Source organism: Neomonachus schauinslandi, chromosome 8 (genome assembly GCF_002201575.2).
Source record: "Neomonachus schauinslandi chromosome 8, ASM220157v2, whole genome shotgun sequence".
Classification (NCBI taxonomy): domain Eukaryota; kingdom Metazoa; phylum Chordata; class Mammalia; order Carnivora; family Phocidae; genus Neomonachus; species Neomonachus schauinslandi.
This window is the reverse complement of record NC_058410.1, coordinates 82,872,479-82,899,869: the sequence shown is the minus strand read 5'-3', so window position 1 is coordinate 82,899,869 and position 27,391 is coordinate 82,872,479. Positions and strand designations below refer to the sequence as shown.

At 42.2% G+C, this 27,391-nt stretch overlaps 1 protein-coding gene and 1 non-coding gene across 2 annotated transcripts; one reads left to right on the top strand and one right to left on the bottom strand.

Annotated features, from left to right (window-relative positions):
• Positions 1-1,616: 1,616 nt before the first annotated feature.
• Positions 1,617-27,082, bottom strand: CGAS (cyclic GMP-AMP synthase). The gene is made up of 5 exons (XM_021693516.2): positions 26,349-27,082; positions 17,994-18,213; positions 12,445-12,687; positions 2,797-2,899; positions 1,617-1,994 (listed from the first exon to the last, which is right to left on the bottom strand). The coding sequence occupies exons 1-5, from the start codon at positions 26,997-26,999 to the stop codon at positions 1,643-1,645; spliced, it is 1,569 nt and encodes a 522-aa protein (XP_021549191.1). The 5' UTR covers positions 27,000-27,082; the 3' UTR covers positions 1,617-1,642.
• LOC123325646 lies at positions 17,807-17,906 on the top strand. The gene has a single exon (XR_006540576.1). It is a non-coding gene; the product is annotated as a small nucleolar RNA U13 (small nucleolar RNA).
• Positions 27,083-27,391: the final 309 nt, after the last annotated feature.

Genomic DNA, 27,391 nt, shown 5'->3' with positions numbered 1-27,391 from the left:
TGTAGTTGGCTAAACTGGCACAACACTCCTGAGTGAGTTCCCTCCCCTGGAATATGTGTGGGACCTGTGACTTGCTTCCAACCAATTAAATATGGTAAAGGACATGGAGGGTACACGATTATGGGCATGCAATTATGTTAAATAAGACCGTAGCACGGCCTCGTGCTGGAGTCTCTCCCTCCCTTGAGCTCTGAAGTGACCTGCCATGTTGCGTGGGCTGCCAGTGCTGGGAGGCTGGCATGGCAAGGAACCCAAGGCAGTTCCTAGCCGCTAAGGACAACCTCTGGCTGCCAGTCAGGAAGAAACTGAAGTCCTCGGTCTTACAAACGTGTGGACCTAAATACTGCCAGCAAAGGTGGATCGTTCTCAGTCAAGCCTCAGGTGAGACTGCAGCCCCAGCTGACACCTTGATGGTAGCCTCGTGAGACCCTGTGCAGAGCCGTGCCCAGGATCTTGACCCAGACACACTGAGAAAATAAATGTGTGTTGTTTGAAACCACTAAGTTTGTGGTAACTTGTTATGCAGCAATAGCAAACTATAGAATCCAACCCCTGTGCCCGCTGTCACCATACAAGCACTCAGCCTGTTCCCTTATCCTCCCCAAATAACTCATCATAATTCTGGTAAGACTAAGAGTCAATGGTTATATTACTTTGACTTCATACATAAATACAGCTGAGCAATATTCTCAAATCAGAACTTTTCTTGCACGCATTTGTTTTTCCTCTGGAATTAAAAAGTTTGGACTTTTTTGTTTTTTGTCTAGTTTTCTATTATTTAGCATTCACTGTCCCCAAAACTCTCCTCCAAATGTCTAACTGTTCTCTTAGTATGTTTAAGTAGGTTGTTAAACAAGATGTATAAAGTGCACAAACTATGAAGAAGACTGATAAATTCAACTACATTAAAATTTTAAAACCTGGTTTACTGGGGCACCTGGGCGGCTCAGTTGTTAAGTGTCTGCCTTCGGCTCAGGTCATGATCCCAGGGTCCTGGGATCGAGCCCCGCATCGGGCTCCCTGCTCAGGGAAGCCTGCGTCTCCCTCTCCCACTCCCCTTGCTTGTGTTCTCTCTTTTGCTGTGTCTCTCTGTGTCAAATAAATAAATAAAATCTTAAAAAAAAAACCACCCTGGTTTACTAAAAGACACCAAAAATGGTAAAGACATGCCACACGTTATTCATTATGTAGGCAAGCAACAAAGCATAAATATCCAAAGTATATGAAGAACTTCTACAAAACAATGAGAAAACAATACAATAGCCAATAATAAAATGTACAAAATACACAAGTAGGAAAAAGTTAATGAACAGCAGCTGCCTCTAAGTTGAATGCTGCCTGAGCAGAGGAGAAAGGGCAATTCCATCCGTTCCTTTAAGTGTTCTATGCATGTATTGCCTTTTCAGAAATACATATAAAAGTGTTATGAGGCATAGTAGGCCCTCAATTATTTTTTGACATGAATGAATGAGGGGCTCTCCGCTGAGCAGAGAGCCAGACAGGGGGCTCAATCCCGGGACCCCAGGATCATGACCTGAGCCGAAGGCAGCCGCTTAACTGACTGAGCCACCCAGGCGCCCCTCAAACATTCCAATTATTATAAAGTCACTCTAAATTCTTGATTCTTTTTAAAAATATAATTTCAAAATTCATGAAAAACTGGAAATCCATTGTTTCTTTCATATTCAATTTGCTGTGATAGAAATTCTTTACTTATTTTGTCAATTTGGTCCCGAGAAAACAGATTGAATCCAGGAATGAAATAATGCTTGAGTTGTTCAGTCCTGAGGCACTCAAGAAAGTACGTCACGCAGTTATCAAAGCAGAGCTCTAGGTTTCTGGTGTGCCACTGACTGTCTTGCGGGTCCTGGGTACAGACATGAAAGAAGGCAGTTTTCACATGGTAGGAGCAGAATTTATCAAGTTCCTTTCGGTGTCCAAACTTCATTTTCAATTGTTCTAAGAGATACTTCATTAGTTTTAAGCAATCTTTCCTATTGAATAAAAAAAGAAAACCACTTATTATTTATTTTTAAAGATTTTATTATTATAAAAAGCCACCCGAGGGCGCCTGGGTGGCTCAGTTGGTTAAGCGACTGCCTTCGGCTCAGGTCATGATCCTGGAGTCCCAGGATCGAGTCCCACATCGGGCTCCCTGCTCGGCAGGGAGTCCGCTTCTCCCTCTGACCCTCCTCCCTCTCATGCTCTCTATCTCTCATTCTCTCTCTCGCAAATAAATAAAAATCTTAAAAAAAAAAAAAAAAGCCACCCGAATACGAAGACACATCCAATTGTTGTGGCTAGCCATGGTGAGTGTTCATATCCTCTCACCCTATCATACTTTCTACAACTATCTGATCTAGGTTCAGGAATATGCTCTCGCCTTGCCTTCTAACAACGCTATTTCCTTGGGCTCCTGGATCTGGCTTCCCTGGTTTTATGCTCATCCCCTAGATAAATACTCCAGGGTCAGTCCAGACACGCACTGCCCCCAGGACTCAACTCAGCAATGATCATCTTCAGGTTAGAGATATGAAATCAGTAAAGAATTAAATGTTCAGGGGCGCCCGGGTGGCTCAGTCGGTTAAACGTCTGCCTTCGGCTCAGGTCATGGTCCCAGGGTCCTGGGATCGAGCCCCGCGTCGGGCTCCCTGCTCAGCAGGGAGTCTATTTCTCCCTCTCCTTCTGCTCCTCCCCCTGCTCGTGCTCTCCCTCTCAAACAAATAAATAAAATCTTTAAAAAAAGAATTAAATGTTCCATAGACAATCTACCATTTAACAAAACAAGGAAGTTACCTGCAACATTTTACTCCATCAGCTTCACAGCACGTTTTAGAATGTCCATGACTTTTCAAAAGGTCCTTTTCAATGTGAGAGAAGGACAGCCGCCATGTTTCTTCTTAATTTCCAAAAGAAAAACAGAAAAGCACTTTACCAAAAACATTCATATATAAACAAAACAATACTGAAGTGATTTCCTTCATTAAAATATCACTCTGGAAGATTTCTAGGGGGAGACAGACCAAAAGAAGTGAATAGATAAATAATGTAATTACATATTGAAACAAGTGACTTGAGGGCGCCTGGGTAGCTGTTCTGTATGGATACATGTTTTTGTGATTTGTCCCGCATAACTGACCACCTGGATGTGCATCAACACAGGCAGACTAAGGAATGTTGTTTGTGAGACTCATGCTCTGTGAATAACCTTGGGAGCCTAATTGTTTAAACTATATTATCTGGCCTCCACATCAGAACCGACCCTTCTGTTCTGGACGCCAAGACCTACAAATCTTGTCTCACATCCCCTGCTGCTCCAGGCTGGGCTGGACCCCCCAGAATGGAATCTGGGAAGGGAAGCAGATACACGTAGCCCAGGCTCCTTGAAAATACAGAAACATGATCACATGGAAATGCAGCTCACTCCAAACCATGTAGGCGAACAAATGTTTCATTTCAAACCCTGTTATTTGCCCTGTAAATATGGCCCTTATGGGGATGGTCAGTTGGAAGTCTCACCTGAGGGGAGGATGCTCTGCCCAGGCCTCTCAATCGGGACTCCAACCTGACTGTTTCCATCGGGTTCCCTTGCTGTTGAGGTCGGATGTTGTAAGTACCCGATTTGATGTAACTTTGCCTTATTCTCACTCATTGCCTACTATTACCTTCATCCATGTGTAGATTCCTTTCCTCTCCTGTTTCTGTTAGGTTTTATAATAATAATAAAGTTTTCTTTCCTTTTCAAAGCTGAAACACGGCTGTTGTGAATCTTTTGTTCAGAACACCATCTCAGCATTATTGACTTTTCTTTCTATTTTTTTTAAGATTTTATTTATTTATTTGTCAGAGAGAGAGAGTACAAGCAGGGTGGGTAGCAGGCTCCCTGCTGAGCAAGGGCCCCATGCATGCATGTGGGACTCCATCCCAGGACTCTGGCATCATGACTGAGCTGAAGGCAGATGTTTAAGCATCTGAGCCACCCTGGGCCTCTCAATTAGGACTCCAGTCTGTTTCCACCAGATTCCCCGGCTGATGAGGTTGGCTGCTGTAAGTACCTGATTTGATGTAATTTTGCCTTCTTTTCTTTTTTTTAAAAGATTTTATTTATTTATTTATTTATTTATTTATTTGAGAGAGAGAGAGCACAAGAGGGGGGAGGGTCAGAGGAAGAAGCAGACTCCCTGCTAAGATTGAAGAATAGATTGCTTCTCCCTCTCCCACTCCCCCTGCTTGTGTTCCAGCTCTCGCTGTCTCTCTCTCTCTCTGTCAAATAAATAAATAAAATCTTTAAAAAAATAAATAAAAATGTAAAAAGTAGCAACATAATATAAGGTAAAAAGTTGAGGTTTTTCCTTTGAAATTAGGAAGGCAGAGTGTTAGTTATCCCCATTTCCATTCAACATGGCCTGGTTATGCTAACAAGCACAGTGAAGGAAGAAAAAACAGGGACATAGCATTGGAAAGGGAGAAACAAAGCTATTATTATTGATAGATGATATAATTGGGTATGTAGAAAATACAAAAGAAGCTGGGTGTCAGGTAAGTGTAAGTTCAATATATTCTTCAATCTACTTTTGGTTTAAAACTTTTCATAATATTTTTTTTTTTTTTTAAAGATTTTATTTATTTATTCATGAGAGACAGAGAGAGAGAGAGAGAGAGAAGCAGGCTCCCAAGGAGCAGGGAGCCCGATGCGGGACTCGATCCCAGGACCCTGGGATCATGACCTGAGCCGAAGGCAGACGCTTAACCATCTGAGCCACCCAGGCGCCCTAAAACTTTTCATAATAGGGAGCCTGGGTGGCTCAGTCGGTTGAGCGTCTGCCTTCGGCTCGGGTCGTGATCCCGGGGTCCTGGGATCGAGCCCCGCGTCGGGCTCCCTGCTCGGCGGGGAGCCTGCTTCTCCCTCCCCTGCCTACTCATGCTCTCTCGCTATCTCTGTTGCTATCTCTGTCTCTCTCTCAAATAAATAAAATCTTTAAAAAAAATTTAAAACACCTTTTCATAATAAAAATGTACAAGTGCCTATGAGTAAATCTAACAAAATACATATATAACTTTTTAAAAGATTTACTTATTTATTTGAGAGAGAGAGAGAGTGGGGGGAGGAACAGAGGGAAGGAATCCTCAAGCAGACTCCCACTGAGCATGGAGCCTGACAGCAGGCTCAATCTCGGGACCCATGAGATCATGACCTGAGCTGAAATCAAGAGTCAGACGCTTAACCCACTGAGCCACCCAGGCGTCCCCAAAATACATACAAAACCTCTATGGAAGATTCTAAAACTTCACTGAGAAGTTTTAGAGGAAATCTTAATAAATGGAGATGTGCACCTGTATATGGATTGGAAGACTCATTATTGTAAATATATCAAGTCTCCCCAAATTTACCTATAGATTCAACGTACTCTCAATCAAAATTCCAAAAAAACATTTCTGTGGAACCTGACAACAGGATACCAAAATTTTTATGAAAATACAAAGGCTCGAGAATATCTAAAACAGGGACACCTGGGTGGCTCAGTCAGTTAAGCGGCTGCCTTCGGCTCAGGTCATGATCCTAGGGTCCTGGGATCGAGTCCCTCATTGGGCTCCTTGCTCAGCAGGGAGCCTGCTTCTCCCTCTGCCTGCCACCCCCCTGCTTGTGCTCTCTCTCTCTGACAAATAAATAAATAAAATCTTAAAAAAAAAAAAGAATATGTAAAACACTCTTAAAGAAGGACAAAGTGGGAGAACCTGCCCTACCAGATACCAAGACTTACAAAGCTACATTATGTATGACAATATGGTATAGCACAAGGAGAGACAAAGGTTTTAATGTGATAGAATAAAGAGTTTAGTAATAGCTACACAATACATAGACAAGGAACATATGGAGATGATAGCACTGAGCTAGGTGTACTCATGGCTAGTGTATACACCCATTTATGAAATCCACTTATGTCATTCCAGAAAAGGAAAAACTATAGAGATCAGTGGTTTCCAGAGGTTTGGGATGGGGAGGGTTGGAAAAATGAAACACAGGGGGCTTTTTAAAGCAGTGAAGCTATTATTTAAGGGTAGATAAATGATACAATGCATCTGTCAAAACCAGAAGAACTCTATAGCACTGTGAACCTTAAGGTACAAAAACTTAATTTTTTTTTACGAAAACTTTATTTTTTTTTAAGATTTTATTTATTTATTTGACAGAGACTGAGAGAGCACAAGCAGGGGGAGCAGCAGACAGAGGGAGAAGCAGGCTCCCCAATGCCGGGCTCGATCCCAGGACCCCGGGATCATGACCTGAGCTGAAGGCAGACGCTTAACTGACTGAGCCACCCAGACATTCCAAGGTATGAAAACTTCAGTCACTGGGAGGTCAAGTAAGCCCAGGAAATAATGCAGACTGGCAAAAGGAACTCTTTTATTTTTTTATTTTTTATTTTTTTTTTTTTAAGATTTATTTATTTTATTTGAGAGATCGAGAATGAGAGAGAGTACATGAGAGGGGGGAGGGTCAGAGGGAGAAGCAGGCTCCTCGCTGAGCAGGGAGCCAGATGCGGGACTCGATCCCAGGACTCCAGGATCATGACCTGAGCAGAAGGCAGTTGCTTAACCAACTGAGCCACCCAGGCGCCCAAAAGGGACTCTTTTAAATAGCCTCCCTGAAGGGGAGGGGTGGTGGTGGAAGCAAAAGGTGCTGACCTAAGTGACTTTGGAAATGTGTTCTCTAAGACTGAAAACAAAAGAAACTATACATAAGCACTGTACTCCAGTTGGTTTTGCTTCCCACAGGAAAATGGGTTTCATTCTGAATGTAATCGGTTTACGTTCTGAAACAACTACACGTATATACTATATACTGGAACTGAACAATTAAGTAAATAGGTGACATGCTGGGAGCCAGGTTTTTCACTGTCGGAATGAGAAGTGACTGATAGATAGCAAGGAGAGAAGTTTAGAATGATCCATGTGGTAATAGATTATAATTAGAGACATCGGTATGTACTCATGTATAACTTAATATAAAATATAAATACAGATGAGGGGTGCCTGGGTGGCTCAGTTGGTTAAGCGGCTGCCTTCGGCTCAGGTCATGATCCCAGGTCCTGGGATCGAGCCCCACATCGGGCTCCCTGCTCAGCAGAGAGCCTGCTTCTCCCTTTCCCTCTGCCTGCCGCTCTGCCTACTTATGCTCTCTATCTCTCTGTCAAATAAATAAATTTTAAAAAAAATCTTAAAAAAAATAATAAAATAAATACAGGTGATTACATAGAAATATTTATAGACATGTGCATACACTGGGGTTACAATACGTACACATAGTTCCTCGCTCTTTTAGCTGAGAGCAATGACACCTTAGTAGCAGAGCACACATAACACCCAGATCTTGGTTTCTAGTACATTTCTCAATAAAAGGATCCAGGGCTTCTTGGATAAATGGCTGATTCTAAGACTGAAGCTGGGGGCGCCTGGGTGGCTCAGTTGGTTAAGCGACTGCCTTCGGCTCAGGTCATGATCCTGGAGTCCCGGGATCGAGTCCCGCATCGGGCTCCCTGCTCGGCAGGGAGTCTGCTTCTCCCTCGGACCCTCCCCCCTCTCATGTGCTTGCTCTCTCTCATTCTCTCTCTCTCAAATAAATAAATAAAATCTTTAAAAAAAAAAAAAAAAAAGACTGAAGCTGGAAATACACAAGATGAGTCTGGAGCATCTTGTAGTGCCAGAAAGTAAGTTAGTGCTGAAAACAAAATCAACCTCCACCCCCAACTATGGGGTGTATGTCAAGGGATACGGGAGCCAACTGAAAGAACTCTCAAAGGCAAAAGCTAGAACAATTTAGGGGCGTCTGGGTGGCTCTGGTGGTTAAGTGGCTGCCTTCAGCTCAGGTCATGACCTTGGGGTCCAGGGATGAAGAAGCTCCACATCAGGCTCTCTGCTTGGCGGGGAGTCTGCTTCTCCCTCTCTCTCTCTCTCTCTCTCAAGTAAATAAATAAAATCTTAAAAAAAAAAAAAAGGTAGAACAATTTAAGCAAGAATATAAAGCAGTACTGGGTTACAGCTCAACGTAAAAAACAAATATCCATGAGTCCTTACTGATATGACTGATTGAGTAAATAAATAAATGGGGGAGAAGAGACAATCTCCCATGCAGAAGAATTCCAAATAATTTATGTAAATATTCTGCTCTAAAAAGATGGAGCATAACTCCCCAATCCTTAAGTGTGAACTGTGCACAGTGACTTCCTTCCAAATAGAACAGTCTGAAAAAGGGTAGAAGGATTAACAGTGGAGAAACCTGACAAATGCTACCTCAGCCATATGACCAAGGTCAACGACAGCAGTGCTGAGTAATGCTCATGGCATGTACCCTTGATAGGATATGATGAGAATGGCATTACCACTGTGGTCCTCCGCCCCAAAACCCAGAACTCCACTTTAATTATAAGAAGAACATCAGACACGTATCACATGAGGGACATTCTACAAAAGACCTGACTGGTACTCCTCCAAACCATCAAGGGCATCAAAAATAAGGACACACTGAGAAACTGTTACAGTGAAGAGGAGCCTGAGGAGATGCAATGACTAAATGTAATGTGGCGTCCTGGATGAGATCCTGGGATGGGAAAAGGGACATTAGGTAAAAACTAAGGAAATCTGAGTAAAGTATGGACTTTAGTTAATAATACTATTTTTTTTAAAGATTTTATTTATTTATTTGAGAGAGAGAGAATGAGAGACAGAGAGCACGAGAGGGAAGAGGGTCAGAGGGAGAAGCAGACTCCCTGCCGAGCAGGGAGCCTGATGTGGGACTCGATCCCGGGACTCCAGGATCATGACCTGAGCCAAAGGCAGTCGCTTAACCAACTGAGCCACCCAGGTGCCCTAGTTAATAATACTATTATCAGTATTTGTTCATTAATTGTGACAACGTAGCATATTAATGTAACGTGTTAATAGTAAGGAAATAAGTATGGGGTATATGGGAACTCCGTACGATCTTTTCAATTTTTCTGCAAATCTATAACTATTTTAAAGTTAAAAGTTTATTTTAAAAAACTATATTATCATTTCTCACTTTTTGTATTATTGGCAAAAATTTCAAAGTTTAACAAGGGTTGTTGCTAAGACTGAGGGTGCAATCGGTCCTCTCGTACATTGGTGTGGGAATGCAAATTGCGTGATCCCTGTGGAGGCGATTCTGGCAATGTCTAGCAAAATTACGTATGGATTTACTCCTCGACTGGCTGTGAAGACAGACTGAAAAATGGAATGGGTGCTACCTCCATTCAGAGCCACAGCTTTATATTCAAGATATCTTACTAAGTGATAAAAGGAAGGTGTACTTTTTATCTTAAAATATACGCATATATGTATTTACTTATACGAAAGGTAAATCAAAAACAAGAGCGTTTCCAACCAGGGAAGGAGAGAAGAATGAAGAGTGAGCATGAATGACAGCTGTGCTTCTCTAAGAATACCTTTTTCTGTAGCTTGGACATTGGAACCATGTGAATGCCTTATAAATTTATGAGACAAAATTAAATCAAAATTGAAAATCCAACATCTAAAATTTAAAACCATAATGAGGGGCGCCTGGGTGGCTCAGTGGGTTAAGCGTCTGCCTTCGGCTCAGGTCATGATCCCAGGGTCCTGGGATCAAGCTCCGCATCAGACTCCCTGCTCAGCGGGAAGCCTGCTTCTCCCTCTCCCTCTGCTCCCCTGATCTTGCTCTCTCTCTCTCTCTCAAATAAATAAATAAAATTTTATTTAAGAAAAACCATAATGAGGGGCACCTGGGTGGCTCAGTTGGTTAAGCGACTGCCTTCGGCTCAGGTCATGATCCTGGAGTCCCAGGATCGAGTCCCGCATCGGGCTCCCTGCTCAGCAAGGGGTCTGCTTCTCTCTCTGACCCTCCTCTCTCTCATGCTCTCTCTCTCTCTCTCTCTCTCAATAAAATAAAATAAAATTAAAAATCTTTAAAAAAAAAAAAAAGAAAAACCATAATGAAACAAACAAACCTAACTATTTTGAGTTGGGTAGCTTAACCACCTGGAGAAATTTTTTCAAGTGGATTTAAGCTTGATATTTTGACTGTCTTTTTATCTTCAGAACAAAAGAACTACAGATAAATCTTAAACCGTTTTTTTTTAAAATTATACTCTTGATAATGATGCTGGCATTATTTTGAAATACGTAGAAATATTTTTAAAATTTTTAATTAATCAAATGATTTCTATTTTTAAAAATATAGCTTGTGAGACCAGAAAATTTATAGTAAAATGTTTGGAAAGAGAAAAACTAAAATAGGTGTTATACATGCCTGCAATGTAGTATAAGTACTTTCACTGCTAATATGCCCCTCTGTTCAGTCATTTGGATACAGAGATGGGGGGGGGGGCTTGCCTGAATACAGATAACCTAGAATGATAGGAGAACAGCCAAAGGTAACAGAGAGCAAATATAGGCTGAGCACCCATCACCAGCCTCCACTTTCATCTTAATGCAAGGACGTGAAGAACTACCCAATCACACTGGCCTCTGTATGGCCACAGGGCCTCTGAAGGACTCTCTCATCCCTAATCTGATTTATCGCCCAGTCTTGCCCAGGGCAGTCGGTGGTAGACTAACAAGCTGGTGGTATGGGTCCTGTTAAGATTTCTGCATTACATACAGTGAGGGTTTCTTGGGATAGCCATTCTAGAAATTATTCAGTGGTGGCAACCCCTTTGCAGAAAGCTATGTTCCTTTTCTAAAATTATGAATAATGATATTTGTAATTCTGTCTTAACAGAAAATGGCTCCTATATATGTGCAGTATAAAAAGTTATGCTGTGTCGGGGCGCCTGGGTGGCTCAGTCGTTAAGCGTCTGCCTTCGGCTCAGGTCATGATCCCAGGGTCCTGGGATCGAGTCCCACATCGGGCTCCCTGCTCTGCGGGAAGCCTGCTTCTCCCTCTCCCACTCCCCCAGCTTGTGTTCCTGCTCTCGCTATCTCTGTCTCTGTCAAATAAATAAATAATAAAATCTTTAAAAAAAAAAAAAAAAAAAGTTATGCTGTGTCTACAAAACACAAGCCATCAAACTAAGCATGACTGACTAATTCCAGGATTTGTTCAGCAATACTAATTTGTAACTTGGTTCCTACGTTTCATGGTGTCCTCCAATATCCCTGGAATCGAGCTGTAGTAGGTGCCAAAAGTCCTTAATTTATGAGAGAAAAATAAAATAATCAGCTAAACTGTTGTATCTGTAGACTAACTCAGAACTTGAATGTTACCCAAGAGCACCACTTGAAAACCTGTCCTCAGCAGTCAGGCAGAGTACACAGGTGAGAAGACCAACTGCAGCTGAAGCTGCAAAGGTCTGCTAGCTGCATGGGGCACAGAGGAAGGGGAAGAAGGAAAGAAAGGAGTATGGCTGGGAATGAGAATCTAGGCTCTGATTGATAACATTAATTATAACTGCCTGTACTAAACTGGAGATTCTACACACACCGTCTCATTTTTATCTTCCCAGAAACTTTTTCTCTTTTCTTTGTTTTTTTTTTTAATTTATTCATTTGAGAGAGAAAGAAAGCGAGAGTGCGGGGGAGGGACAGAGGGAGAGGGAGAGAGAGACTCCTCAAGCAGACTCCCCACTGAGCTCGGAGCTGGATCCCAGGACCCTGAGATCATGACCTGAGCTGAAACCAGGAGTCAGCCACTTAATCAACTGAGCCACCCCCAGAAACTTTCAAGTAGCTTTGATTAAACCAGTATAGAGATGAGCAAACAGGTTTAGAGAGGCTTGATTAACTAGCCCAAAATCACACATCTAGTAGAAGAAGAAGCCTCAGGATTCAGATCCAGGGTAGTCTGACTCCAAGGCCAGTACTGCCCTTCTCTACTGAAAACAAACAAGCAAAAAATAACATTCAAATGGGGGTTAGCAGACATTTGAAATCTGAGTATTTGATACTACTACTACAACTATGCCTTTTTCAATTCCATTCCTCACCAAACTCCCATCTTATAGTCTATTTAGCCTCATGGCTCTTGATAAGCCAATAGCACTAGCTACTGTTTTAGTATATAATATTAACAACCCTTGGGGTGCCTGGCTGGCTCAGTGGTTAGAGCCTGTGACTCTTGATCTTGGGGTAGTGAGTTCAAGCCCCATGTTGGGCATAGAGCTTACTTTTTATTTTTTTTAAGATTTTATTAGTTATTTGAGAGAGAAAGAGAGAAAGAGCACAAGCAGGGGGAAGGGCAGAAGGACAAGCAGACTTTCCACTGAGCGGGGAGCCCAATGTGGGGCTTAATCCCAGGACCCTGGGATCATGACCCGAGCTGAAGGCAGACACTCAACTGACAGAGCCACCCAGGTGTCCCCATAGAACTTACTTTAAAAAGAAAAAAGAAAAAAAAAAAGGGTAGACCATTCTTTTATGTCTTTAAGTTAACCTTCCCATTCAAGATACCTTGAAAACCATTTCCTTCCTTTGCATGCTTGGGTACCAGGTAAAATGGCTGTCGTCTTAAATTGGTTTTAACTTTTGTCCCAAGCCACTGACTGATGGGCAGTCCTTCCTGGGTGCTAGCAGGCCAGCTGCTTTTTGACTCCAAAGCCAGGATTATATCCACAGATATTTCTCTAGGTTTTCTAATAAGAAGTGTTACAGCAGGGCTCCCCCTCTTCTTCCTCTGCATAATGACATCTGTATCTGTTTAAACGCATAAAAAGGGAAGACAGCATTTATCAATCCAGTTTTCTGCGAAAATAATACATCCGTCATCGGAGATCTATAAAGTGCTAAGTGTAAGGTGAAGTGAGTTCTAAAGTAGAAACTGACCCCAAAAGCAAAGTGTTTTTCCCCACTTAACCAATATTTATCAATACCTACCATAGGGAAGCATTGTCAAAATTCTGTCTGGTATAAATGATGAGGAGCCCCTGAAGACTTTGAGCTTTGCGAGTATTGTGATTAAATTTTCACTTAAATGTATGGAGGGAAGCCTGGGGAAAAGAGCAGATGAGTGGCAGGGAGGAGGCAGGCAATCGAGAAGACCACAGCAACAGTCCAACCCAGAGGGTGTGTGCATGCGGCACCAGAGAGGCAGGGGGCATGAAGACAGAGGGAGCAATCCAGGTTCCCTGCGGCATTATTCACAACAGCCAAGACATGCAACAACCTATGTGTCAATGCATGGATGAATGGATACAGAAACTATGGTAACCATACACAATGGAATACCATTCAGCCTTAGCTCAGAATATCCTGCCATCTGTGACAACATGGATGGATCTGGAGGACATTATACTAAGTGAAATAAGCTAGATGCAGAAAGGCAAATACTGCATGACCTCACTTTTATGTGGAATCTAAAAAAGCAGAATACATAGGAGCAGAGGGTAGGATGGTAGTTACCGGGGGTGGGGAGGTGAGGGAAATGGGGGGATGTTAGTCAAAGGGCACAGAGTTACAGTTATGTAGGATGAGTAAGTATAGAAATCTAATGTATAGCATGATGACTGTCATTAATACTACTACACTGAACACTGGAAGTGAGCTCAGAGAGTAGATTTTTGGTACTCTCACCACACACACAAAAGGCAACTATGTGAGAAGGTATGTTAATTTGCCTACTGTGGTAATCACTTCACTACGTATATGTATATCAGAACAGCATGTTGTACACCTTAAATACAGCTGACCCTGGAACAAGATGGGTTTGAAATGTGCAGGTCCACTTAAATGCAGATTTTTCTGGTAAATATAGTACAGTCCTGTAAACATATTTTCTCTTCCTTATGATTTTCTAAGTTTTTAAATTCCAGTTAGTTAACATGCAGTGTAATGTTAGTTTCAGGTGTACAATATAGTTATTCAACACTTCCATACAACACCCTGTGCTCATCATGACAAGTGCATTCCTTAATCCCCATCACCTGTTTAATCCATCCCTCCCCCCACCTCTCTTCTGGTAACCATCAGTTTGTTCTCTGTAGCTAAGAGTCTGTTTCTTTTTGTCCCTTTGCTCCTTATTTTGTTCCTTAAATTCCACACACGAGTGTGATCATATGATATTTGTCTTTCTCTGACGGACTTATTTCCCTTAGCATTATACTCTCTAGCTCAATCCATGTGATTGCAAATGGCAAGATTTCATTCTTTTTTATGGCTAAATAATATCCCATTGTATATATAAATAAATATATATACACTTATAATAATATACATTATATATATATATATATATATATACATGCACCACATCTTTATCCATTCATCAGTCAATAGACACTTGGGCTGCTTCCATATCTTGGCTACTGTATATAATACCTCTATAAACAGAGGGGTGCATGCATCCCTTTGAATTAGTGTTCTTGTATTCTTTGGGTAAATACCCAGTAGTGCGATTGCTGAATTATAGGGTAGTTCTATTTCTAACTTTTTGAGGAACCTCCATATTGTTTTCCAGAGTGGCCATACCAGTTTGTAATCCCACCAACAGTGCACAAGGGTTCCTTTTTCTCCACATCCTTGCCAAACACTTGTTGTTTCTTGTGTTTTTGATTTCAGCCATTTTGACAGGTGTGAGGGGAATCTCTTACTGTAGTTTTGATTTGCATTTCTCTGATGTTGTCATGATAAACATCTTTTCATGTATCTCTTGGCCATCTGCATGCTTCTTTGGAGAAATATTGTTCATGTCTTCTGCCCATTTTTTAATTGGATTATTTGTCTTTTCTGGTGTTCAGTTTAATAAGTTCTTTATAGATCTTGGATACTAACCTTTATTGGATATGTCATTTGCAAATCTCTTCTCCCATTCAGTAGATTGTCTTCTAGTTCTGTTGATTGTTTCCTTTGCTGTGCAGAAACTTTTTTTTTTTTAAAGATTTTATTTATTTATTTGAGAGAGAATGAGAGAGAGCACATGAGAGGGGGGAGGGCCAGAGGGAGAAGCAGACTCCCCGCCGAGCAGGGAGCCCGATGCGGGACTCGATCCAGGGACTCCAGGATCACGACCTGAGCCGAAGGCCGTTGCTTAACCAACTGAGCCACCCAGGCGCCCTGTGCAGAAACTTTTTATTTTGATGTAGTCATTCCTTAGATTTTAACATTTTTTCTCTAGTTTACTTTATTGTAAGAATATAGTATATAATACATAGAACATACAAAATTTGTGTTAATCAACTGTTTATGTTATCCGTGGGGCTTCCAGTCAACAGGAGGCTCTTAATGGTTAAGTTTTGTTAAGTTATACACAGATTTTCAACTATGTGGGGAGGTTGGTGCCCCTAACTACCCTGTTGTTCAAGGAATAACTGTACAGTTTTTATTTTTTTTTAAAGACACAAGTAACAGAAATGAGAACAATTAAAGAGGTCCAAATCAACAAAACTGGTAGATGGACTGAATCTGTAAGGTAAGAAAGAAGGTAAAAGTCTGAAATGCCATCCCAGGATTTTGACCTGGGAAATGGTTGATGTTGATTTGATTCTTCAATATGGAATAATCAGAAGGAAAAAAGATTGGGCTGAGATGCACTTCATTTTAGACATACTGAGCTCTAGGTGTGTGGAAGATACCCAAGTGAAGATGGCCATAGGATAGGTGGCTGTGGTGGTCAGAAATTTGGGAAAGGAGTATAGAGGAGAGATACTGGCTTTGGTATTGGGAGGTGTACAAGCAGTAGCTAAAGACCGCTCCCAGATAAGACTTCTGGAAGGGACCACAGTGAGAGAGAAGATAGGGGACAAAGGAGAAAATCCTAGAGAACGCCCTCATTTTCTTATTACTAAATTGGCAAAACCCACTTCTTACCCATGATATCCTTCTACCCTCCTATTCCTAGTAAGAAGTGTCCATCTAGGGGTGCCTGGGTGGCTCAGTCGTTAGGCGTCTGCCTTCAGCTCCGGTCATGATCCCGGGGTCCTGGGATTGAGCCCCGCGTCGGGCTCCCTGCTCGGTGGGAAGCCTGCTTCTCCCTCTCCCACTCCCCCTGCTTGTGTTCCCTCTCTCACTGTGTCTCTCTCTGTCAAATAAATAAAATCTTTAGGGAAAAAAAAAAAAAAGAAGTGTCCATCTACCTTTCAAAGGCCACCCCTGCACATGGTGTCTGGATTCCTTCCTTCTCACCTTCTTAAGCAGCTTGTTTCTTCAATTGTTCCCTCTCTCGTCATCAGTGGCTGCCCCCTCCCTACTGGATCATTCCTATCTGTATACAAAGGGTTCCAGTATTTCTCATTCTAAAATATACCTCTCTCTTGACCCCACCCTGCCTCTTCCCCACACTGACCCATCTTTCTGTGTCCTTTACAGCGGAGACTTTGTAAAGATATGCCTACACATGCTGTCCTTACTGCTTCCCTGCCCTTTGTCTCTTGTGTGCTCAGGACCCCACTGGAACTGCTAAGTCAAAGTTACCAAAAAACCCCACAAAACTGTAGACCAAATCCAATAGTTTCTGGACATCAGTAGCACTCTATACACTGACCGCTCATTCTGAAAAACACTTAGTCTCCTTATGCTCCTTCTCTTCTTCCCAACCCCTAATGGGATCCTCTTCTTACCACTCTACTTAACACTACAACTCCCCCTCCCCCATCCTATCCCCAACACTCTTGATCCCTCTCACTTTGCTATACTTTTTCATCATAAAACTTACTACTTTCTAGTATATAAGATAATTATGGTTTCCATTTGTTATTAATTGCATGTCTGCCCTTATATAACTATAAGGTACAGAAGGGTGAAGGTCTTCATCTCTTTATTCATTACTGTATCCCAAACACCTAGAACATCTGGCACATTAGATGATCGATGGATACTGATTCATGAATAAATGAATCAACCCTCTCTGCCTACGTGGTCTCATCCATTGTCAATGCCATTTATATGTTTACATACAGCCCAAACATATCCTCTGAACTTCAAACCCATATCCAATAACAGACTTGACATACTCACTTCAGTGTATCACAGGAATCTCTAACTTAAAATATCCAAAGCCAAACTCCTCTAATTCATACCTCAAAATACATTCCTCTTCAGTCTTTCCCATCTTAGAAGATGGTACAGTCAATCCACAGAGGTGCTCAGTTAGCAGACTGGAGGCCTTCTTTAATTCAGTCCTTTCTCCACCCCTACAGTTAACCCAGAAGTAAGCACTGCTACAAGCTTGGGTATGTCTGCTTCTCTCCATCCCCACCTCCATGTAAGCCACCACTGTCTTTCACCTGAATTACTTCAATATTTTCCTTTTTCTTTCCTTTCCCTTATTTGTCTTTTTAGAATATATTCTCCAGAGAAGCCAGAGTAAACTTCTAAAAATACAAAGCCAATCATTATTCCTTAATTAAAACATGAATGAACATGAAATCAATCTGAATTCATTTCCAGGATCTACAAGTCCTTGCACAGTCTGGCCCCTGGCCACGTCTTCAACTTCATTTCATGTCACTCTTCCCCTTGTCCACACAGGCCTCTTTTTGTTCCTTGAGCTTGCCAAGCTCTTTTCCGCCTTGGGGTCCTTCTCCACCCCAATTGCTACTACTTCTCCCAGTTCATTCCCTTCAGAGCACGCAGTGCAATTTGTGTTTACAAGCTTCAAGAGGCGATCCCGGTGATTTTATGCACCCACCTGCACCCAGTGGTACCATAAGGCAGCTGTCCAGTGAATATCCAATGGAGACCAAAATAGAACTAATCAACATTTAGGAAGAATGCCAAGAAATTCCAGTAAACTAGAATCAGTTTACTGATTTCCTAGAAACAACGTAGGACGTAGCGATCAACAGTCTGCTGCAGAGAGGTCCAGAAAGATCAGAAGAGGATCCTTTTGTAGTTCGTAAGTGTGAGGATCGGGTATTCACGTTGTGTGACATACGCCTCCCTCAACCCTGTTAGGACCTCGGCACTTTACCTGTCTGATGTGGAAAGAAAAAGATCAGGAGAGGAGTGTACACTGGCAATTAATAGGGATGATTAGAACTTTAAGAATCAACAGTCAAAACTCTTACCTTGAATGTTTTTAATTTCTTCCTTAATGATCTTCCTAAACTTGAACAGCATCTTAGAAGCTGATAATACTTCGTCTTCTAAAAACTGACTCAGAGGATTTCCTTTGGGATTTCTTTTGAACTTCACAAAGTAATAAGCACCACTGTTGCAATATTCTTCTGGCTGAATTCTGGGGACCTCCAGTTTGAACATTATATCAAATTCATTAGGAGCAGAAATCTAAGAAATAGTAAAAATAGCACTGAAATGTTGGTTTGTGAATATTTTCCAAGCAACTGAAATTTTTTTCTTGAAATGTCCACTTAACACCCTACTTTGAAAAGCAAGATTCCTGGGGTACCTGGGTGGCTCAGTCATTAAGTGTCTGCCTTTGGCTCAGGTCATGATCCCAGGGTCCTGGGATTGAGGCCCGCATTGGGCTCCTTGCTCCGCTGGAAGCCTGCTTCCCCATCTCCCACACCCCCTCCCCCACACCCCCTCCACGTCTCCCACACCACTCTTCCACTGCCCCTCTCCCACTCCCCCCCACTCCCCTGTCTTCCACTCCCCTGTCTCCCACTCCCCCATCTCCCATTCCCCTGTCTCCCACTCCCCCTGCTTGTGTTCCCTCTCTTGCTGTCTCTCTCTGTCAAACAAATAGATAAAATCTTAAAAAAGAAAAGCAAGATTCCTAAGATTTATATCCTCTGGAAGTGGGATTAGTGGAACTAGGAGAGTATTATTGTTTTGGTTTTTAGGTTCCACACTCTTTTTTTTAACCAAGAGTATGCATTATTTTTATAATTTAGAACAATTTTAAATATCATGCAAGCTTTTAAAATCTGCACCAGCTTTTTTCTGAATTTAAAACTTAATAAAATTAGGGCGCCTGGGTGGCTCAGTCATTAAGTGTCTGCCTTCTGTCAAATAAATGGATAAAATCTTAAAAAAAAAACTTAATAAAATTAAAAACCAATAAGGTGCTATCTTTTTTGTCACAAGATACTGCAGCCACCCTTCTGTCACAATGGTCTAAAAAATGTGCATAGTCATGGCTGGCTAGTTGAGCAAAGGCCACCTTGTTAGAGCTGCTGGTCACCCAAGTAACTGTGAGTGCCAAGTCATGAACTACATTAGTGTCTTTGAACCACAGCATTTTAGGAGCTTCAAAGAATCATTTTCATCCTCACAATAATAATATATGAATCAGCAATCAAAAATGATTATTTTTCTTATATTAAAAATAGCACAGGGCACCTGGGTGGCTCAGTAGGTTAAGCAACTGCCTTCAGCTCAGGTCATGATACTGGGATCCTGGGATCGAGTCCCACATCAGGCTCCCCCTGCTCTCTGGGGAGCCTGCTTCTCCCTCTGCCTCTGCCTGCCACTTCCCTTCCTTGTGCTCTCTTTCTCTCTCTGTCAAATAAATAAAATCTTTAGAAATAAATAAATAAATATTAAAAATAGCACAAATCTTTCATTAGTCAGGAGCATGCTTCAAGTACAGCTATTGGACTGTACTGTTCAACAGGGTACCTAGTAGCTATATATGTCTACTGACCATATGAAATGTGGCTAGTCCAAATTGAAATGTACTGTGCTGTATATGTATATTGAATTGTGTCCTCCCAAAATTCATATATTGAAGCCCTAACCCCAAAAGTGACTGTATTTGGAGACAGGGCTTTTAGACAGTTAAATGAGATCATGAGGGCAGGGTGCTAATCTGATAGGACTGGTGGGAGGAGAAGGAAGAGGAAGAGAAGGAGAAGAAGGGAGATCCCTTTCTCTGCCCACATGCACTGAGGAATAAAGTGAGGATACAAGGAGAAGGTGGCTGTCTACAAGCAAGAGAGTCCTCATCCAAACCTAACCATGCTGGCACTATGACCTTGGACTTTCAGCCTCCAGAACTCTGAGGAAATAAATTTGTGTTGTTTAAGCCACCCAGTTTATGGTGTTTTTGTTATGGCAGCCTGAGCTGACTCGGGTATACTATGAGAGTCGAACACTTGGGAGTGACGTCAGTGGGAATGAAGTAAGAGTCTCTGAAAATTCACTCTTCCACATAAGCAACAAGAACATGGACCAGATTAGTCAATTCAACTTCTTCAGATCTGTATATTAACCAAGAGCTTGCAACAATCCAAGGAGGATTTATTCCAGAAAAATGGCTGAATCCCAATAGGAACTGTGAGCTTTGTGGGCACTGCCCTGTTCTCACCCCCAGAGCACAGAAGATTCTCATTCCCATTCCCTCTCAGAAACCCTCCACTGAGAGTAGCTACTATTCTGACTTCTTACACCATAGATTAGGCTCACCTGTTTGGAAACACCATATAAACTGAATCATATAAAATGTATTCTATTACATCTGACTTCTTTTGTTTAACATTACGTTTGTGAGATTCATCCATATTGTTATGTGTATTGGTAGTTTGTTCTTTTTCATCTTATGCAGTATTCTACTGGATTGATGAAATATATCAGAATACATTTACTTATTTTGTTATTGAGTATTTGGGTTAACAGTCAAAACTGTTCTGAGCACTCTTATATATGCCTTTTGGTGGACATAAGCACTCATTTCTTTTGTGTATGTACCTAGGAGTAGAACTGCTGGACCACAAAATAAGCATATCTTTAACTTTAGAAGAAACTGTCAATTTTCTAAAGAGGTTACACCAACCTATCCTCTCTTCATCAAGTAAGGGTGTTTCAGTTGCTCCACATCTTCTCCTAAGATGGAATTGTCAAGTCTTTTAAAATTTTAGCCATTCTAGTGGATAGATATGTGGTAGAATCTCATCATGATTTTAATTTACATTTTCCTGATGATTAATGATGTTGAACACATTTATTGTTATTGGATTATATACTAAAGCATCTATTCAAGTCTTTGCCCAATGTTAAATTGGTTTGTCTTTTTCTTATTGATTTGTACTAGTCCTTTGTCAAATATACATATTGAGAGTAACTTCTTCCAGGCTGTGGCTTGCATTTTCATTCTCTCAATGGTGAGAAGAAATTCAATTCTAATGAAGTCCAATTTATCTATTTTTATGGTTGGCAATCTTAGTGTCCTACTTAAGAAATATTTGTACACCCCATTGTTATGAAGATACTCTTCTATGCTTTCTTCTAGGAGCTTTGTTGTTTTACCCTTCATCTTTAGGTCTATGTTATATCTTGAATTAATTTTTGTGTATGATGTGTGGTAGGTGGGTGTCACAGATATCCAACTGATCCAGTACCGATATTGAAAAAACCATCCCTTCTCCCACTGAATTACACTATTGCATATATTTTGTACTGAATTGAATTATATATGCAGGTCTGTCTCTGGACTTCCTACACAATTGGCTTATTTGTCTATCATTGCACCAATAATAACTGCTTAATTAGTGTAGCTTTATAGTAAGTCTTGCTCTTTGATAGGGTAAGTCCTCCAACATTTTCTCCTTTAGAATTGCCTTTTATTCTAGGTTCTTTGCATTTCATTTCATTTTCGTTTTCTTTTTTTTTTTTTTTAAAGATTTTATTTATTTATTTGACAGAGAGAGAGAGACAGCGAGAGAGGGAAAGGGAGGGAGGGAAAGGGAGAGGAGGGAAAGGGAGGGAGGGAAAGGGAGGGAGGGAAAGGGAGAAGCATGCATGGGACTCGATCCCAGGACCCTGAGATCATGACCTGAGCCGAAGGCAGTCGCTTAACCAACTGAGCCACCCAGGTGCCCCTTTCATTTCTTTTCATTTCATTTCATTTTCATTTCTTTTCTTTTCATTTTTTTAAGTAGTCTTCATGCCCAGCGTGGAGCCCAACATGGGGCTTGGACTCAAGACCCTGAGATCAAGACCTGAGCTGAGATCAAGAGTCAGATGCTTAACCGACTGAGCCACTGAGGCAACCCCCCTTTACATTTTCATGTAAATCTTATAATTAGCTTGTCAATTTAAACAAAAAATTGATGGGATTTTGACTGAATTGCACTGAATCTATATAGATCAACTTGAGGAAAACTGAACATGATATAGATTTCCATTTATTTAGTCCATTTTCAAATTTACTCAGCAATGTTTTGAAATTTTTATCATCTTTAGCAAGATTTATTCCTAAATATTTGATGTTCTTGATGCTATTATAAATGGCATTTTTACATTTCATTTACACTTTTTTGTTTTTAATATGTTGAAGTACTTTGGTTTTTGTTTACTGACTATGTATCTAGCAATCCTGCTAAATCCACCGATAACAGTTGAACAACACAGATTTGAATTGGGTGGGTCCACTTATACATGGTTGTTTTTTTTTACAGTACAGTATTATAAATGTATTGTGACTTCCTTATGATTTTCTTAATAACATTTTCTTTTCCTTCTTACTTTATTGTAAAATACAGTATGTAATACATATAATAGACAAAGTATATGTTACTGTTCATCAAAAAGTCAGTCAACACTAGGCTCTTAGTAGTTAAGGTTTTGGGGAGTCAAAAGTTATATGCAGGAAGCCTGGATGGCTCAGTCCGTGAAGCCTTCGGCTGGGGTCATGATCCCAGGGTCCTGGGATCGAGCCCCACGTAGGGAACCCTGCTCAGCAGCGAGCCTGCTTCTCCCTCTCGCTCTGTCTACTGCTCCCCCTGCTTGTGCTCTCTCTTTCTCTGACAAATAAATAAATAAAATCTTTTAAAAATTAAAAAAAAGTTATATGCAGATTTTTGACTGCATGGATGGGGAAGGGTTGGTGCCCCTAGTCCCTGTGTTGTTCAAAGGCCAACTGTATTTCTAATAGTTTGTATAAAAATTCAATCAAGTCATCTGCATAAATAGGTTTTATTATTCCTTTTCTGATCTTATGCATTTTGTTTCTTTTTCCTGCCTTGTTACATGGGCTCTGTGTATTCCTTTACCTCCTCTTTTTTGTTCAACATTATGATCATCAGATTCATTCACATTGTTGCATGTGGCTGTAGTTTATTTCTTTTCTTTACTGGTTAATGTACTACTGGCTAAAATCACTACAATTACTTGATTTCTATATAACCTTCCACTTAGCCCAAACTATATGATTGGTAAATTGCAAAGAGACAAAAAGAACATTATGGAATGGCAATTACACAGAGAATTTCTATAAGAAATCTTCCAAATTTTCACCTAGAACTTGACAATATTACAATAAAATACATGAATAAAAATGTGTCAATGTGGAACTAAGTAAATAAATCATTGAGAGGTGTGTCTATCCTTTTTATCAGTTACAAAGAGTTTGGAATCTAATTTTGAAATCCAAGTGTATACATAACAGAAGAAAATACACCAAAATGATAACAGTGAATAAATAAACAGGAATAAAATTGCTCTTCTATATGCTTTTCCTAACTTTCCAGGGACATCAACATGGAAAAGGGGCGAATATGGGAAAGGGTGAGAAAAGTGGTGGGGGGTGGGTAGCTGTGGGAGCCTGCTAGAAGATTAACTGCTGGAGCCAGGCAGTGAATCAACTCTACAATAAAAATGTATCAGTTTTAAAAATCAATATATGTTTTAAGTAAAACAAATTTCGTTCAATTTCTTCCATCAGTGTATGATTTTAAAAAAGAGGGGCACCTGGCTGGCTCAGTCAGAAGAGCACATGACCCTTCATCTCAGGGTTGTAATTCAAGCCCCACTTTGGGTGTGGAGACTACTTATGTAAGTTAAACTTTTTTTTTTTTTAAAGATTTTATTTATTTATTTGACAGAGAGACACAGCAAGATAGGGAACACAAGCAGGGGGAGTGGGAGAGGGAGAAGCAGGCTCCCCGCTGAGCAGGGAGCCTGATGCGGGGCTCGATCCCAGGATCCTGAGATCATGACCTGAGCCGAAGGCAGACTCTTAACGACTGAGCCACCCAGGCGCCCCAGTTAAACTTTTTTAAAAGTAAAAAATAAAAATAAAAAGAAGACTGGTTCTGGGGCACCTGGCCTGGCTCAGTCAATAGAGTATGCCCCCACTCTTTATCTCAGGGTCCTGAGTTCAAGCCCCACTTTGGATGTGGAGCTTACTTAAAAAAAAAAAAAAAAAGGAGACTGGTTCTGACTGGAAACTTCTTTAAACATCTTATTGTTCCTTCCAAATGACTGCACTGAATATTTATGTAATAAGAATCATACTTAAGCCAGACAATCTAATGAAAATTTTGCTCACTTGGCTTTCAAAATACTTTAGATGGAATTATATAATCTTCAGTGCTAAAAAAGTTTAAGATTCAAAGACTGATACATACACTGTCTTTTTGGCAATAAATAAATATCACTGAGTCCACACCAATGAAATGGGGGGCTGTTTAGGCTACAATTTATGTAAAACATTCTGTGACAATAGAGTTTACAATCCAGGTGGCAAGCCAAAAGAAAAATATATGAAAGATGGGCGCCTGGGTGGCTCAGATGGTTAAGCATCTGCCTTCGGCTCAGGTCATGATCCCAGGGTCCTGGGATTAAGTCCCGCATCGGGCTCCCTGCTAGGCGGGGAGCCTGCTTCTCCCTCTGCCTCTCTCTCTCTCTGACTGTCATGAATAAATAAATAAAACATTAAAAAAATATATATATATGAAAGGTTTAATTTCCACTGAAAGCTACCAGGTTAAATGCTTATCATGGGAATGAAATCTGAATCTGCTACCCTGAGAAAGCAGAGGTCTTGAGAGAAATCACTCATCCTTTCTTCCTTTTTTTTTGTTTGTTTTATTTATTTATTCATGAGAGTCAGAGAGAGAGATAGAGAGAGGCAGCAGCAGAGGGAGAAGCAGGCTCCCTACCTAGCAGGGAGCCCGATGCGGGACTCGATCCCAGGACTCTGGGATCGTGACCTGAGCCGAAGGCAGACGCTTAAGCATCTGAGCCACCCAGGTGTCCCACTCATCCTTTCTTCTTGAGCACATTCATTCATTTGAATACTTGCTATGTGTTAAGGCTTAGAAATACAAAGATGCGTAATATTTGGCCTGCTATCTTAAGAGTTTATAATTCTAAAAACCTAAATCTAGAGTTTAACAATCATTTACTTCTGAAGGAGAGCAGTTAATTGAATAAAGCCAATATGTAACATAAAATAAATTACGATCACCTAAATGCTATCAGCCTGTATTTCTGTTCATGCTACACCCAAGATTTTACAGATCTACTGGAGGTGCACAGCCCTGAAAAAAACTGACAGATTAGGTGAAAACACAACTAAAGAAATCTGCCACTGGGGGCGCCCGGGCAGCTCATGGTTAAGCGTCTGTCTTCAGCTCAGATAATGTTCTCAGGGCTCTGGGATCCGGCGGGCTCCCTGCTCAGCGGGAAGTCGGCTTCTCCCTCTCCCCCCACCGCCTCTTTCCCTCCCCCCACCCCCGGTTGTGCGCGCGTGCTCGATCTCTCTCTCTCTCATGAATAAATAAAATCTTTTTTTTTTTTAAGATTTTATTTATTTGACAGAGAGACACAGTGAGAGAGGGAACACAAGCAGGGGGAGTGGGAGAGGGAGAAGCAGGCTTTCCGCGGAGCAGGGAGCCCGATGCGGGGCTTGATCCCAGGACCCTGGGATCACGACCTGAGCCGAAGGCAGACGCTTAACGACTGAGCCACCCAGGCGCCCCGAATAAATAAAATCTTAACAACAACAACAAAAAAGGCCACTACTGGTCAGGAAAGAATCTTCAGTCAGGAACCTGCTCCTAAATCTTCAATTCATACTGGAATGAAGACTTTAATAACTCAGCCACACACAAACAAACGGAGCCGTGGAATACATACCCTAAAACAATCACACTGTATGTATATTTAGGAGGAACACTTTTTAGGATCTGTAGGAGATTTTTTCTTAATTTTTTTAAAAAATCACCCACTGTGAGGTTCCCAAGACATCTGTATAAGAAACTGGGGAAAGAGGAAGTCCGCAGGGGCTGAGGGTACTGACTGAAGATGTTCTTCCTATAGAGTTTTTCCCATAGGAAAAATGTTCCTAGATACACTAATTTTGTGGAATTTTTCGCACTTAATTATCCAAGTCAGAACTTGACTAGGGCACACCAAGTATAGCACTGTTACAGAAACTCCATACAAATCTGCTTGCATGAATGAATCGATACACTTGAATTCCCCCCAACAGTAGTGTCTTGACAGTAGTTGGCAACCAATATTGGTTAGCTGTATGTTCATTGGATGTATAGATGGATAAACGAACAACTGATCCTCTTTTTGGTTGCAGCTATGTCACAGGCCAAGAGAACAAGAGTCTGGGTTACTTCCGAAGGGAAGTGAGGGACCGCGCGACCCGCGGGAGTTGGGACTATCGGGCAGGCTGGGGACAGGGGCAAGGGAGTCAGCGGGAGGAGAGGCGCGGGGCAGCTCACCTTCACGTGCTCGTAGTAACTTCCGGTGCGCAGCAGGGAGACACCTTTGAACTCGGACTCACAGCTCTGCAATCTCCGCAGCAGGTGGTCCACAACCCTGTTCACAATCTCCGCCGCCACTGAGATTTCCTGGCGTCTCAGCCTCAACTTTTCCAGCACCGCTCGGGGCTTCCAGGCGCCAGGCACCGCCCCCTTCTGCCTCAGACTCGACGCTGGAAGCAGCTGGCCGAGGCCGGAGACCTCCGTGGGCTCTGGCAAGTCTCTCTGCTCCTGAGCGGCGCGCGCGTCCCTCTCGCGGCGAGATCCAGTCCGGAGAAGGTGCGGCCCCGAGGCCGCAGGAGACGCCAGCTTCGCCGCCGGAACCGCCAGCCCCTCCACCACGTCTTCAGCGCCCAGAGGCGCCTTTTTGGCGCGGACACGCCGCGCGCGCACCTGTGGTCTCTCCGTGGAGCCCGGGGCACTCTTCTTACGCCGGGATCCAGATGCCCCGACTGGGCCGCACTTCTGTGCTTTGGGCCCGGCGGCCCCAAGGGCGGCCGGAGGTCCGCTGGGCTCCGCCCGGGGACCCTTCTCTCCTTGCGCCAGAACCTTGGGGGCGGTGGCTCCGGCCTTCGAAGCTGTCCGCGTGGCATTTTCGCGCCGGGGATCCATGCTGGCGCTCTCTATTCCCCGAAAGAAGGAAGACTTGGCTTGGGGGAAGGCCACGGGAGGAGGAGCCGGCGGTGGCAGCGGGAAATGAAACTTAAATATCTGGCGGGAACGCAGGGACCGCGGCCGGGGAGCACGCGCCCAGGCGGAACGCTGGGAAGTCACGGGGAGCCACGACCCGGCCGCCAAGGGGCGGGCCGCCCATGGTGCCCGAGAGATGCTAACTTTCTCACCCTTCGGTGCACGTGACGTCGCCGGGCGGGGAAGCACACTGAATTCAACCAGAGGGCAACAGAGAACACTCTAAAGGAGCTTTGAAAGCTTAACAGATTTGCGGGCATTCAGCCTAAAAGAATTTTGGGGAACTACGAAGCTTCTCCCACATTGAAGTTGAC

Bases quoted from the DNA above. Each gene is read 5' to 3' on its own strand.
- CGAS (XM_021693516.2), bottom strand. From the start codon at position 26,999: ATGGATCCCCGGCGCGAAAATGCCACGCGGACAGCTTCGAAGGCCGGA. The intron at 18,214-26,348 runs GTGAGCTGCCCC...ACTATTTCTTAG, and splicing joins GTTACTACGAGCACGTGAAG to ATTTCTGCTCCTAATGAATT. The intron at 1,995-2,796 runs GTAACTTCCTTG...TTTATTCAATAG, and splicing joins GATGGAGTAAAATGTTGCAG to GAAAGATTGCTTAAAACTAA.